The following is a 15,000-nucleotide window of genomic DNA, read 5'->3' as shown; positions in this document are numbered from 1 at the left end:
CGCTGCATAATGGAGACTGTTTGAGAGGAAATGCAGAGGTTTGTGGATGAGAATGGCCCCTGACGTATGCGACACTGTCTGCCACTGCCTTCTTATCAGTCCCCATTCTTTTGGGAATGTGAAGATTGTTTTCCTCTCACGTCTAATCATTTAATTTAAACCTTTATAACATTTCGTTTCTGCCACGCGAGCTCTCTCCGGCTTCGCTTCTGTCATAACTAAGCTGATTGCGCCAAATCACGAACCCAAATCAAATTAACACCTATTGTTAATGAACGCGGCTCTGCCCCTGCATGAAAGGAGCGCGCAGCCGAGATAACGAGGAATTCAAAGTCACCATTTTGACATGGAAAAACCAGTGCAGGGATGAGATTTCTTCAATATCACTGGCAAACATGTTTTGATGTGCTTAATGAATCAGTACACAGCAGTTTCAAAGGATTTTAATTAAGATTTCAAATGAATACCGAATGTGACTGTTAATGGAAACGAGTTGCTTTCGCTGTTTATTGGAAATTGCTGTTGAAAGTAACTAGTTTTCTGTTGTATTTATTATTCCTCCCCTTAATCGACTGCTGGACATTTTGGACCAGCAGATGTCTCTGAGCGATTGGACAGCAGTTAAGCAGCCTCCTGGTCACATTGGGAGATAATTTATCTCCATCCCGCAGTGACACCATAATAACATGCTCACACCCTGCTGTGGTTCTCCTGATCCAGTCAGTCAAGCACAAAAAGGCCCGAATTCATTAAAAAAAGTGGAGCCGTGTGGGCTCTTCAAACATCAGAAGTGTTCCATATGAAAGGTGAATAATAGATCAATCAATAATATTGTATCATCTTTTCCTTCATTAGTCATTTCATGCCCCATACTCTAAAGCAATAAACCCGTCTAAAATGGCAGGGGACTACTTATTCAAGCATGTATTTTATATTTTCTTGGTATAGTTGGAAGGTGGCGTGCAGAATTTAAAAAAAGGAAAATCTCAGAAAATCCCTGAGCTCCTTCTCAGGCAGCAAAATAATTGGGGAGGAAGTCCCAGTGGTAGCCCCCACAGTGCTGGAGCCTTGGCTACAGACAAGCTGAAAGGGCCATGGTGGTAGATAGGACGCCCGTGTGTGTGTGTGTGTGTGTGGGTGGGTGTGTGTGCACACGCGTATACAAGATGTGGGCTGCCTGAATAAACCTGCTGTCTTCCGAGATTAACTGGTTGTCCAGGAAACCATCTGCTTCCCAAACCACCACACACAGTCTCCATAATGCCAGGAACCTTTGAAATCCGACCACGGGGACGTGCTGAATCAACCATTACCTCTGGCAGACGTTTCCAGGAGGATCTGGTCCTTCATCAGAAATTCTGAAGCTCTTGTGTAATTAGCAAACATATTTGGAATAAATAATTCCAAAAGAGATTCTACAAGCATAACACGACTCAGAAAACTTCAATTTAATTTCCATACTTACAATTGCAGTTACATGCAATAGGGTTCAAAAATCCGAGTTGAAACAAAAATAGTCCACATAGACAATTTAACTGCTCAAACATGCTGTGTAATTACATATGATTTTATCTACAAGCACCAAATAAGGCTACAAACTTTTACAGTATATAGAGTCAGTGTTTATCACCAGATAGAAAAAGGAAAATCAAAGTTGCACACTGACTCTGTGCACGGAGACAAAGTGGTCGTGTCCTGATGTGATGATAAAACGAAGATGGGTTGCAACTATTCCATTCACCTGAAAGAAAAAGCAATGATTATCTCCTGCATTTACCTTTAAAATAATAAATTCTCACTTACCGGTAAAGTATTTGACTGAAGACATCCTGTTACATGGTCAAATTCTGCAAGAAATTGACCGTTAATTGCAAAAAATAAATCAAAACACTTATGTCGTTGAACCAGAACTACACAATGATAACCAAAGAATGAAGATGGGCTTCAGATATCGTAATTGCTGTGTCTGTTCTGGGCTCTGTAGAGACACGGGGTGTGAATATGGACGAGGAGACTATCCCTGTGTAAATCAAGAGTGCAATAAAGATGTGTGGTGACTGCCTATTTTTAATGAGAAGATGAAACTTATCTGTGTTTTACTTGATTTTGGTGCATAAATCACATTGTAAAATGATGCCTCACCTTTCTCTGTAACAGACTCAAACTGAGAGGCACTTTGGGAGGTGTTCTTCTCTAACTTCAGATGCTTGACTGCAAAAGTACAAGAAAACATAACTTTTTAGGTTTGGGTCAAAGCTTTTAGGTCTTGATTTTAGAATAGTTTTGAATAAAGAATATAAATAGTATAAGTTTACTTTGTTAGAAGTAAGCTTCAAATGCTTATAAAATGAATTTGATGTGCATGTATGTATGTATGCGAGTGTGTGTGTGTGTGTGTGTGCACCATTGTAACTGTCCATTGTCACGGCAGAGATATTGGTGGAGTGGGTGAAGCCAATGATGAACTCTTGTGGGAATAAACCGGTGGACATCCAGAAGCTCTCCGTGTTCCTGTGATGGACACGTGGATTAAACCGGACGCATCAACTACAACTACGACAACTACAACTACAGCGCCACTCACCCATCAATGATATTCTCCGGAGGATGCTTTTCATCGCTAGAAGAAACAACAACAACTTTGGCACCCAGCGAACGTAAAGAGGAATTTTCCATCTTCTAAAATTACGTGTTTTCCAAACCCAGCGAGTCTGGCTGCAACAGCTGTTGTCTACGACGCCATTACGAGTCGCGAGCTGCTGTCGTTGCCAGGCCAACCGCCGCGTCGCAGGATATATACGTCACCTCAGGCTGCAACGTCATAGTTTTCGACGCACGTTGTTTGTTCGGTAATTTGGGCACTTGGTGTGAAATTTTCACGTCTTCACATGGCGAATGACGAAGAAGTGCTGTTTACACGAGGGACCGGGCAGGTTCGCTGTTTGTACTGTTGAGAATGAGACCAAAACATACTTTGCGGGCATCAATTGGCGATAGTACGATCGGAAGCTAAGCTAAACATATCCAGATTTTGCTAAATTTAGCGTTAATATATGTATACACACATATATTGTGAAAAACGAAGACGTCCTAAATAACTGCGTTTTGGTGCGTTTGGCGAGTAATGCAATAAGCTTCACCGATCGAATTAAATCGATTCCTATTTATGAAGGTTTTGCATTTCTATAGACATCTTACGCTAAAAAAAATATGTGAAGTGGTGAAGAGCAACTTGGAAATTGTGTTTTTTTTCCGTCCAGAGCGATGATTCGGATATATGGGATGACACTGCATTGATCAAAGCTTATGACAAAGCTGTGGCATCCTTCAAGGTATAGCATTATAAATGTGTGGTGCACGAACAGCGTGCTTGTGGTTTAACTGTGTCCATTGTGCTGTGCACTAGAATGCTTTAAAGGGGGAAGAAGAGCCACAGGCTTCTAAGAGAACTGAGCCAGGTAATAAACGCAAGAACAACAAAAAGAACCAGAGTCGGAAGAGAACCAACGCTCAGCCAGAGATGGGGGTGTGTGAATCTCAGACAGTTTAAATTTGTGCCTCCGTGGCTAAGACGGCCTCTTCACAGAGAAGAAGAAGCCCTTTTTCTTTCTGTGTGAAATAACTGAATTCCATTTGGTGTTGTCACAGTGGCAGGTCGGGGACTCGTGTTGTGCGTATTGGTCAGAAGATGGGCTGATCTACCCAGCTACCATAGCCTCCATCGATGAAGAAAGAAACACTTGTATCGTGGTGTTCAAAGGTTATGGAAATGAGGAGGAGCAGAACCTTGGAGACTTGCTTTCTGAATTTTCTCAGGTTGATGAGGAAACAAAGGTTGGTTTTTTGCATTTTTAACCATAGAAAACAAATGACGGTTATTTTTAACCTGGTTGTGGCACTGATGGCGTGAGTAAAGACGTTGGGTTTACGTTCCAGGTTAGGAGGTATTGGTTAGATGACACATGATATCATTATTGCAAACGGCTCTCTACCATTCAATGTGGGCTGATCTGGCACAAATCTCACCTAAATCACACTCAAAGCTTTTTTATTGATATGGGGACATTCATTCATACAAACTTAAGTCTTCTTTCAAAAACAAATATTTTAGGAATCCTCCACAGTGTAATTAGGTCATAAAAATTAGGATAATGTGTTTGTACACTCAAGGTTAAAGAGACGGAGTCATCAGCGGAGGAGAGTGACATGTCAAACACGTCAAGCCTCCACAAGCAGCAGCCCTACACCAAACCTCAGAAGTCTAAGGCTCCCAAAAAGCCTCCACCCGTGTGGAGTCCGGGTTTCCCAGGTGTTCCTCCAGGCCCACCTCCACATGCCTTCAGACAGGTAAGAGACCTTTGGTTTATTCATCACACTCAGTCCAATCCAGAAATGCCAGCGATGCCCAGTTTCACTTCTTGGTGTTATTGAGACCCTCGTGAGTTCTCACACCCGTTTTATTCTCCTCTCACCAAGGGAGAGAGCAAGCAGTCTGGTAGTCTTGGACCGGTACCCCCTCCCTGGCCTCCCATGATGCCTTTCGGCCCGCCCGTGAGTTTAGATTTGTTTAAAGCACCTAGTAATGCACAAATAAATTGGCCCGTTGTGCCTTTAAGCTGCGCTGCGATTACACTCGTTGTGTTTCAGATGATCCCTCCACCCCCGATCGGCGCTGACATGGCGGACGATGAAGCCCTGGGCAGTATGCTCATCTCCTGGTACATGAGTGGATATCACACAGGCTTCTACCTGGTATGTGCACCAAAGATCTTTGACTTGGTGAAATATTTGCAATATATGTGGATCCTATTCTTCTTTTCTTATACAGGGTTTGAAAGAAGGCCGCAAGAAAGCTTCCAACTGGACCAAACCGCACCACAGATGAAAGCAAATAAATCTTCCTGTTTCCTATGTCGGGTTTTTCTGTTCACTCGGGACATCAGCTGTGGCTTTCATGCCATGAAAAACTTACTGAAGTGTGTTTGCTGCGAGGAGAGCCTTCATTATTTTCTATTTGCTGTAAATAGATAATTAAAAAAAAAAAAAAGTGCCTAAGCAAGCGAATACTCTTGTATGTTGAAATTTTCAGACTTTTTGTAAATTACATTTACGATATACAATTTCTTGTGGCACCTGAGTTGATTGTTAGCTGTAGATGGAATGCTAATGCTAATAAATCCCGCACAGGCTGCTGCCCTCTGGGGTAACTCAAACGTGTCGACGGCCTGCTTGTGTGGGTGGTTTGTTCAGAGGAGGATCCAGGAAAGGTGCAACCGTGCAACAGCCTCAATGACGTGGTTGTAATGGCTGGTCTCATCCAGCAGACGTCAGCCTGTTGGGATGCGCTCTCATCTGGGGTGGAAACGTGCAGATTTACAGCTGAGAGGAGGAGGAACTCTTTCCACTTCTAATTAAATCTGCCTCAGACTTGTTTCTCTTGGCAGCCAGAGTCTGGCTTCACTCCCTTCGGTGTTTCCCACTCACAAACTAGTGGTGCCGTATCTCTCATCCATGCTCTGACCTCCCAGAGGTGCTCCCTCAAGGCTGCATCCATCATTTGCAACTGGGTGCGTATTTTCCCGGGTTTGACTAAAGACCGCGCCACGTTTCTGCCGTCTTGTTCTCAAAATAACTGGTAATGGAAATGATTGAAGGGCCTCCTGTTGAAACTGCTGCTGCGTTCCGTTATTAGAGCGAAGGCCTTCAAAATGGCTCCTGCAATGATTGAGGTTTAGTGCTGTAAGAACAGTGAAGGAGGCTGAGCAATCATTACAAATACTGTCTGCAAGTATATTTTTAGAGTACAGAAAAGTATATGTTACTATAGTGGGGGCGGCCACAATCATCCTGCTCCTCAGATGGCAGCAAACTGAATTCCCAAACTTCCCAAACTTACACCCACCGCTCTGGGTAAATGATCCTAATCTCTGAATGCGTGTGAGGGTTTGTGGGATCTTACGATGCTGTTTTTCATGCCACGTGATCTTCCTCCAGTGCTTCATGGCTCTTGATTTCTGAGCAGAAAGCCGTCCTTTTGTTCGTGCTCCTCCTGCGGTCTGCATTCTTCCAGCTGGAGCAGCGGTGCCAGAGGTCCATTTGACTCTCTGCAGTCTCGTCTGTTGTTTTCTGCCTGTTATCTCTGTGTTTGCCTGGGCAAAAGAGAGAAAACAGGCGAAAAAAGAGAAGAAAACAGGTTGCAATCGGGAAATGTATGTAGTTTGTGGGATTTACAAATAGCGTATGCACTATAAACGAAGGCTGATAAACCAGACCTATCTCCCCCGGCAGATGGGTTTAAAATCTGCTACAGCAAAGCCTGCACATAAGCTCATAGCCTGAATGAGGAGCACCCTGAGCTGCCCAAAAGGCTCGCTGGAACCCTGACTTAAAAGGAGGGGTTCACCCTAGCTCGGGAAAGCACTGTTTCCCTGTGCGACCGGCTACCCCCCACTGAGGGGCATGTAAACACAATCTGCATTTCACACGGTAGTTTCTCAGGAAGAGGGGCCAACATCTGAGCAGGATCATACTGCTGCATGAGATTCGGCGCCTTCAGCTATTGACTCAAGCTCCTGACATCAACAAACATCCTGCTTTTAAATGCAAGACTTGGGGGGAGATTAGAGAAACGGGGTCTGCGGAGGCTTCTCCTCCACAGAGGCCGAGCACCAGCCGCAGTCACGGCTGCGTGGAGGCAGAACAGCTCAAATAAAATGGGAACAAAGTTGGGAAAATGTTTGATGCGACGGGCGCCGATAAGTCCTGACGGGTAAATATATTTGCCCAGACTTCGGTGCGTCATAAACCGGTAGATTATTGTGCATGTGGCGCTGAAGCGAAGTGGGATTTTGTCCTGATGAAGCGACCACAGACACTAAAATTGAATTTTCTGATTGGTGCACAGATCCCTGATTCCAGGATCACAGCCTAATCACCAGCCTGCCAGGATTTTCCAGAGGGGATTTTCAGGGCAAATTGCCTATTGAGTGTAAACGAAGGTGGGTCTGATATAAATGGCAGAGATCAGAGTGAACAATGTCCTGCAATTACAGCAGCCTCGTTATATTCAGGCTCGGCGTTTCAGCCTGGGCTTACAAGTCTTTTTAATTTACCTGTAGCATTCATTCTTCTCACGGTGCTTTGAAGGGATCGTTTCAGGTGACGGTGCAGGTTTGGGGTTCTGAACCGATGAAACGGGCTTTGTTCCTCGACAGGTTGGTTGATCAACGCTGAGTGGAGGCGACATGGAAAAGCAAGAGTGGGAACACGGTCTGCTCAAGGCTGTGCGGATGTAGTCACAAGTTCACAACACAAGGCCACTTTATATGACTCTGGACCTCTGTAGGAATCTAGACGCAGAATCCATAAGATTATTTTAAACAAGCAGTTTAAAGGCCAAATATAATCATTGGCAACTGGATCCGATAAGTGCAACACTGTGATAAAAGAGTTAATGTTCGATGCACACGTTCCTGAGCGGCTTGCTCAGGCCTGCAGAGCTCTGGGAGGTTGTGCAACATCGAACCTCTGCAGAACACACGACGTTCGTGGCCAGCAGAGGTCTCCGGATCCGGGACAGGGTAAAGTTAGACTCCAGCTGCACCACATGGGACGTCGTTGTCACTGGGGGGAGAAACGTGAAGGAAACGAAGGCGGAAAATGGTGGAAGTGTTCTTCCCCGTGTGTGGACCCGCTGCACCACATCAGAAGAACTGAGGGGTTCTGCTGGGAGTCAGCCCCGGTGTTCTGAGCTGCGCAGCCCGGATCTGCTGCTGCTGTTGGCACTTTTCGGGGCGAGCTCCCACTTTAAGAGCGATCAACACAGAAGCGGAAACGATGTTCTGCCGAAATCAAACGGCGCGAGCCACCGTGGCCCGCGGCTCCGCGCTCGAGATGGAGATACGGCGAGGGCGCTTCAGAAGGAGCGCTGTTCTGGACCCGTCTCAGGTACGCGCACACGCACACGCGCACACTCCGAGGGTGTTTACTGCTTTGATTGATCCCTCTGCCTCTACACACAGTCTTCTTTGTGTGGCATTTTAATTGCATTGCTTTGGAAAGTCGTGTCGTGTTGTGTTTAGGTCCTCAAGTTAAAACTGTCACTTTTCACACTGGTGGGGAGCAGAGTGCAGGAGTGCATAAGACATTTTTAATTATAGGAATATGTTGTCCATCCTTGCCTCCTCTTGCCTTTTAAACATTTATTTTCACCCTTTTAACTAATCTCAACTGTCCAAGGCGAGTACAGAACTGTAGAAGTGGAGTGTTTTACATTAAGGTCAGCAATATCCACATATGTAATAACGTCCTCCAGCTGAAGGGAGCCTGGCTCCTGCTGGATTCCCACTGGATCCCAGCACACTGCTGATACCAGTTTCAGTGAACTCTTTCAGATTTCCATGTGGAATGCGCACGTCTTGCAAGGGCACAGTCCAATTTAAAGAACGTGGGGCTAAATTGAGCCCAGGTCACAGCTGTGACCTCCTCAGTTCTTCATCACTGGGTCAAAGCTGCTCGTCTTCATGCACGTTTCCCTTTCCTCCTCGTGATGGTCCTCACGTCAGCTTCGGCTTTAAATAAGTCACTGTTTGTCAAGCAGGCAGCAGAAGCAGCTTTCAATTTAAAAACCAATTACTTTTTCAAATCTAGGCTGTGCAGAATAATGACCCCGTTTTAAAAAGTGATTTATTGTCTCTTTTATTCTTTTCACTGACAAACACACGTTTTATTGCGTAATCTCGTTTTATTAACAGTTTTCAAACTGTCGCTGCTGTAAATGCACACTGCAGTTTCTTGATGTGCTTCATTTTTGGAGGTCTACAGAATTTTGGGGGGGTGGGGGGTGAAAAATGCCCAAGTGGGGGGTCTTGGTGGTAAGTGAATACTTAAGGAATGTTAATGGTGCAGTACAGCAAAGAGAGGGAAAAACGAGGGTATCGATGTGATCCTCCCTTCATCCCTCAGTTTGTGTGTCTGTGTGGAGACGTTGTTGTTCTGATGTGCGTCGGCTCTTTGGAATTCATGTCACAGGAAAACACCACTGAAGTCGGGCTACCGAGCACCGCGCGCGTGTGTGTGTGTGTGTGTGTGTGTGTGTGTGTGTGTGTGTGTGTGTGTGTGTGTGTGTGTGTGTGTGTGTGGCTGACTGTCTACAGAAAGTACAAAGAGGCTCAGCAATTTCCCTCGCAGGCATCATATTGAAAGATGAGCCGGGAAAATACCAAGAAAAGGGGGATGAGAGGAGCCGAGCGAGCTGGTCTGGACCTTGATTCCACCCTTGAATCCTCCCATTCCCCTTCTTTAGTTTGACGTTTTTATTTATCGGGGTAAAGATTTCCTTTGCCTTTCACAACAACCACAATCACAGCTTCCTCAACTCTGTAATCTGCTTTCAACAGGTTTTCGTCCCGGATTATTTGATGTGTCTGCGTCCTGTTGCCAATGCTAATGGCGCTCTTTCAGAGAGCCGGACCCTCCGCCTGGCTCCCGGGGCTGGAACCGCCTCGTTGCCACCCCTGAGCAAGTCTGTGGCATTTCAATGAAGCTAGCTGCTGCAGTGTGTGATTTTAAAGATGGTTGTCGTGTGGTGTGTCGGTTCTTCTGAGCCTGGTTTGACCACGACTCAAAATTGGAGCCCAGCTGATCACGAACGGTTCAAAATGAGTTTTCCTCAGGTTTCTATCATTACCTGTTGAATATGCATTTATATTTCCCACATAGCTCAAAAATGACAATAATCCCAGCAGATCATTATAAGCCTTTACAGTTATTATACTTTGTATGTTTAATTACAGAGTAGATCAACATTAATAGTGTCCACTAATGTTTTCCTTCAATATTAATGCATCATTTCTGCAGTTTAAACCAAGCTGGTGCTGCTGAGGCAAACATTGGAAACACATCCGTGGACTCTGCATCTAATTAACCGGCTCTGTTGTGCAACTATCGGAGAATTGGAGCTGTGACCTCCGGGAAGCTTGTTTTTCGTGTGAATATCAATCACACGTCTCCGTCTTCTCGAGGAATCTCCTCAGCTCGTCCTCTGAGCTCCACCGGTGCTACATCATTCTGCTCCGTGCACGTAAAATAACTGACAGTTTAATACGGACGGAGCGTGTTGGGAAAAGAGGAATTTGCAGATCACTGAAGGATCGGGCAGGAACTTTACACAACGGACGTCTTGCAGAGTTCCACCTCAGTGGAGGAAAGGTGTCTTCAGAAATCCCCCAGAGCGTCTCTGCGCCGCGCGGCATCATCGCCGCCGCCGCCGCCGTTTCAGCCGGGGGCACTGCGGCGCTCGGAGAAATCGGGACCAGTGTTGGTTCTTATTGTCTGGAATGTGTCTGTGCTGCTCCTCAGTGTGCTGAGGGAAGGATAGTTCCTGCAGGCTTCCACCCGTTCTGCTCGGCAGGAAGTGGCGAGGACTGTGTTGGACATGATGACACACCCATCTACCCACATGCTATTTAAGCCCGGCCTATGGAGTGTATGGTGAGGTCCTGAAGCCTGTCATTTCTGCTGAGTGAAAGGGTCTAAGCGCCTGGTGTTCTGCCCTCCTCCACCCCGGAGATCCACACGTTCGCCAGAAGTATTTTGGTGAACCGTGTGGTGACTTTGGTGAAGCTTTTTCTGGTCATATTGTTGTCGCCTGTGTGTAATATTTATTCAGACATTGGGAATAGAACATGCCTTTTGATGGTTACAGTCCTCGTTACTATCTAATGATCCTTTTGAATCATTGTTTGTTCATCATTGTTTGGGGTTTTTTCCTGCTTCCTGTTGTGTTCTGATGCGATTTCCTGTGTCTCCCCCTCTCGCTTTTCATTGGCTGTTATTTTATTAATCAGGTCAAAAGGATTTGCTGTTGGGTCGTTACTCAGGTCGCCTGATTGCATCTTCATTGACTGGGAATGAAGATGGGGGCAGGTCTGTTCCCCTCAGTCTGATTTTTGATTTTCAACAGTTTTTTGTGTTCGCTAAGAATTCCCGACAGTTCACGACTCGTGCACACTGGCGCAGCCTTTGTGGGGGATGTGGTCCATAATCCTGCCGTTGTCAGAAGCCCCCTCGAATATCGAGAACAATGTGCCAGAAAAACTAAGAAGCTCCATCAATGACGCCACTGAGATCAGAACCTTTTTCAAGGAATGCCAAAATCCAGAACCTCTTTTCCAAAGTTCCTCTGTGGACCACAAGGACAATTGTCGAGCATCACATGGTAGCCTGTAGGCAAGCTTAGTGCTGGGGCATGAAATCCCAGGCTATAGAGCTCAGAGGCCTGGGGGGGGGGTGGGGGGGGGGGTCCTGAGAAATGTGTGCTGTCTTCCAGATTTGCTGATTTCCAATATTGTGAGAGTCATCAAGAATGGATCCAATAAAGCACCTGTAGGAGAGTTATAACGAGAATTTCTAGTTCCCTAATTGGTGTGAGACTGCCCTGTGTGTGTGTGTGTGTGTGTGTGTGTGTGCACCCCCAGGAGAGCAGGGGCGTTGCCAGGGAAACGCTCCAGCTCTCAGGGATGTTAACTAGGTAATGTTTAACTTTTTCCATGAGCTGTTTGGGTCCCACAGCCGCAGAGGAACTGGACCTGATGAATAGTTTCAGCTCAGCAAACGCAGCGTCCGACTATCGTTGCCTCTCTGGATGAGGAGTTATTCCGTTTTAAATCGAGCATCGTCCATTCTCGGTCACGCTGGGGTCGAGTTCATGAGTTCAGACAGCAGGTCTGTTGGGATTTGTTGCTGATTCATGTAATTTTCTCGCCATATATGTTTGGACTCGCGCTCATTATTTCGGTTGCTGCTTATCTTGGAAACATTTCTCTACATTTGGAGCTTCGCTCTAACACATCCAGATAAATGTCCCGACTCTTGTTGTGCTGCCCTGTGACAGGACATCAAGTTGCCAGAGCTGGAGAGTTTCCCCCTCTGAGTGTGTGAGTGGGCCTGGTCTGTGGTAACGGGTGTCAGAGCGCCCCCCCCCGTCGCTGCTCCACTTCCTGTTACACACGGCGTAACATCTGCATGCCAGGACAGGCATGCGCCATTTCATTAATCATTCATGAGCAGGACAAATTGTCCCCGTCTGCTTCACACGCGGTTGGGACGGTGACTCAGCCGCGTCTTCTTCAGCGAGGTCAGATCTGTGCTCTCAGACAAGGACGGCCTTTGTTCCCGTGGCGTGCACGCCGTCCTGTCACCGGCGGCGGCTCCGCTGCTGTGACCACCAGAGGGAAACTTCCTCCATGTCATCACGTCTGCAGCTTTCTGTTCCTCGGGAATCGGATTATCCTCTAAAATACGACTCGTCCACCTTGATTCCTTCGTGCGTGCACTTCCTGTTGCTGGACGCCAGTCATAGGTGGTGCATTTAGGGGCAGTCGGTATTTATGCTTCACCAAGCGCAGCATTTATGACGCTGTGGCCTGGGGAAACTGCTCTTGTGCTTTAGTGTCTTCGTTCTGTTGTAGAGGCGAACCCAGTTTGCTGTCTGTGCCTGTATGGTCTCATCTACACGTTCAGAGTGGCCAATCAATATGGATGGAGTGACACTTTAATATTTATTGTTGTGGGGAATTCTCCACGATCCAAACTCTCTAGCTGTCCCCTCATGTGGTTCCACCGATCCGCTCGCAGACATTTGGGCTCCTTTCTGTTTAGGGCCAGCCCACTTTCCTGCTCCAGATTTCTCAGAGAAACCTTCCTTTGTCTATTCTGGTCAACCTTACAACATTTTGTTTGGTTTACAGCCTTTATCTGTTTCCTCTTATCGATGTTGTGCACACGCCCCACCACCGACCTCAGCCGTGACCCGCTGAGCTCAGCCGGCACCGACTGCACAACACGGGTGGCCTCACGCCGAGTATCTTCTGCCTGGGAACCCAAGAGCCCGTCTTTGCACTGCTCTGCTGCACACACACACACACACACACACACACACACACACACACACACACACACCCACACCTAGGGTTTAATGTGTGGGTTCTTTACACTGTTGTCCAACCCTCTGATCTACTGTAGATGACCAGTAAACGTGAGGAGCTCAGATGTTGTTGACCCCTCAACAGGAACTGCTCACTTGCTCTGTGAGGAGCCTCATGGATCAGAGATAAATTCCAACAGATCACACGGAATCTGCACACGGAGGTGTTGGACACCGAGGCCCCGACACACACGCAGACGCGTTCCACACTCCCCTACAAGTGTTTGTCCTCCAACCTTAGCCTCAGTCTCAGGGAGCCAAGTCGTTCACCTTCAATTTCACATGGACGTCTGTGTCAGCGCACGTCTGTGTCAGCGCACGTCTGTGTCAGCGCACGTCTGTGTCAGCGCACGTCTGTATCAGCGCACGTCTGTGTCAGCGCACGTGTGTATCATGCATGCTGCTGCATGCTGCTGCCTGTGCCCTCTGCTCCGTGCTCTTCTCTCAGCCTCCACCGGCACAAAGAGGCTTTTATCCACTGCTGCTGTCCATCACGCAACGACCTGATGCTATTGTGAAACAGAGCTTTCACAAAGGTGACGGCTCCATGACAGGACTCACTATGGAGGAATGTTTAGGTGTGTGTGTGTGTGTGTGTGTGGGTGGGCGACGCACACACGCCTGTTCCTGCACTGATCTTGAACTTTGTTTCCTCTGTGTACAAGCTCACTGAGAGCGATGAGTTCGAGCCAAATCACCTGCGCGCCTGCTGCGATTAAGGTGCACGGCTCCGATCGCGGGTCCAAAGAGTGACGCGCACGACTGTTTGTGAAGTCCAAACGCCGTCTTAGCTGGAGGGTTATCACAGCCCCGCCTGGCCAGAAGAGAGAAACCCGGCCCAAGAACCCCTGATGCTGCTGAGCAGGTGTGTGAGGGGCAGGTGGGTCGTGCACCTCTGGCCCTCACACACCTGGTGGCTGTGTTTTCTGCTGCAGGTGATGCTGGCGTCACGTCTGGTTGGGTTGCTTCTCTCATCTCATTATTATTCATCAGCGCTGTCAGCAGTTTCCTTATTGAGCCCATGGAAACGGCAGAGATCCGCCTTTGTAGATGTTCAAACACGTTTGGACCTGTGATGCAGAATAAAGTCTTTGTAGTGAGGCATCGCCGAAGTAAATCAAACACACACAGATGAGGCATTTAAATGGGGAGGATTTAGAAGGTGGAATAAACATTTGTTGTTCCCCCCTCCCCTCCCCTCCCCTCCTCTCCTCTCCTCTCCTCTCCTCCTCTCCTCTCCTCTCCCCTTCTCCCCCTCCTCTCCTCTCCCTCTCCTCCTCCCCCCCCCCCCCCCCCCCCCATCAGCAGGAGGGTCCCCCTCCATGAGCCTGGTCCTGCTCCAGGTTTCTTCCTGTTAAAGGGGAGTTTTTCCTGCCCCTGTTGCTTGTCTGGGGTCAGGCCCTGGGATTCTGGAGAGGGTCTAGAGACAATGTTGATTGTAAAAGACGCTATAGAAGATATAAAGAAAGATTGATTTGATTTGATTTGTTGCTGTCGTCCCCAAAGCCTGAAAAAAACCAAAATGAAAGGAAGGAGAAACCTCTTCTCAGATCAAGCCAAGGGATTCATTGTTGACCATTTTGAGATTCTATGTGGATTATATTGCTCAGATAATTGGCTAGGTACACATACGTGCACATGAATTTAAACTTGACACATTAAAAGAGAACCAAACTTTTGGGTACAATAGATTTAAGCCACATGAGCGACCACAGTAGTTCCAGTGGTGTCAGGGAATGGCTCTAAAGTCTCTGATCCTAAACCTTGTGCTTATAAGATTGAGAGATGGTCTCTAATGTCTTTCAATGGTCTCTAATTCTGTGTGCATGTGTCCACACACATTCACGAGTATGTGTGTGGGAGAGAGGGAGAAAAATAATCTAATGGCAAATCATTACTGGTCAGCAGACTCTGGACGGTGGTGCACATTTACACCAGCAGTTGCAAAAAAAAGGCCCCCTCCGGCATCTTTAATACTCCAAGAGCAGCACCCACCCCTCACGCTGACTCTGCCC

The 15,000-nt window shown here is 47.1% G+C and overlaps 3 protein-coding genes across 6 annotated transcripts in view; 2 read left to right on the top strand and 1 right to left on the bottom strand.

The window, feature by feature from the left end:
• Positions 1–1,433: 1,433 nt before the first annotated feature.
• On the bottom strand, positions 1,434–2,803 carry hspb11 (heat shock protein, alpha-crystallin-related, b11). Of its 2 annotated transcripts, XM_003975239.3 has the most exons (5): positions 2,585–2,803; positions 2,405–2,511; positions 2,143–2,211; positions 1,804–1,847; positions 1,434–1,741 (listed from the first exon to the last, which is right to left on the bottom strand). In XM_003975239.3, the coding sequence occupies exons 1-5, from the start codon at positions 2,674–2,676 to the stop codon at positions 1,649–1,651; spliced, it is 405 nt and encodes a 134-aa protein (XP_003975288.2). In that variant the 5' UTR covers positions 2,677–2,803; the 3' UTR covers positions 1,434–1,648. The 2 variants fall into 2 exon arrangements, with proteins under 2 accessions (XP_003975288.2, XP_029685945.1); XM_029830085.1 differs by lacking the exon at positions 2,143–2,211.
• An 85-nt stretch (positions 2,804–2,888) lies between these two features.
• Positions 2,889–4,885, top strand: smn1 (survival of motor neuron 1, telomeric). Its single transcript, NM_001135880.1, is given in 8 exon segments — positions 2,889–2,933; positions 3,261–3,332; positions 3,407–3,526; positions 3,649–3,834; positions 4,171–4,347; positions 4,477–4,551; positions 4,648–4,752; positions 4,829–4,885. Coding segments are annotated over 8 exon segments (837 nt in total).
• Positions 4,886–7,561: 2,676 nt separating this feature from the next.
• rtkna (rhotekin a) overlaps positions 7,562–15,000 on the top strand; it is a 40,410-nt gene continuing 32,971 nt past the window's right edge. For 2 of the 3 annotated variants that reach the window (XR_003886713.1, XM_029830080.1), the window contains exon 1: positions 7,837–7,947. Coding sequence is in view for 2 of the 3 variants with exons in the window: in XM_029830080.1 (XP_029685940.1) it covers positions 7,837–7,947 (111 nt within the window). In the remaining variant the exon portion in view is untranslated. Of the gene's footprint in view, positions 7,948–15,000 lie in introns of all 3 variants that reach the window. The other variant, XM_029830079.1, reaches the window with a different exon arrangement.

Source organism: Takifugu rubripes, chromosome 21 (genome assembly GCF_901000725.2).
Source record: "Takifugu rubripes chromosome 21, fTakRub1.2, whole genome shotgun sequence".
Classification (NCBI taxonomy): Eukaryota; Metazoa; Chordata; class Actinopteri; order Tetraodontiformes; family Tetraodontidae; genus Takifugu; species Takifugu rubripes.
This window is presented reverse-complemented; position numbering and strand designations above follow the sequence as displayed.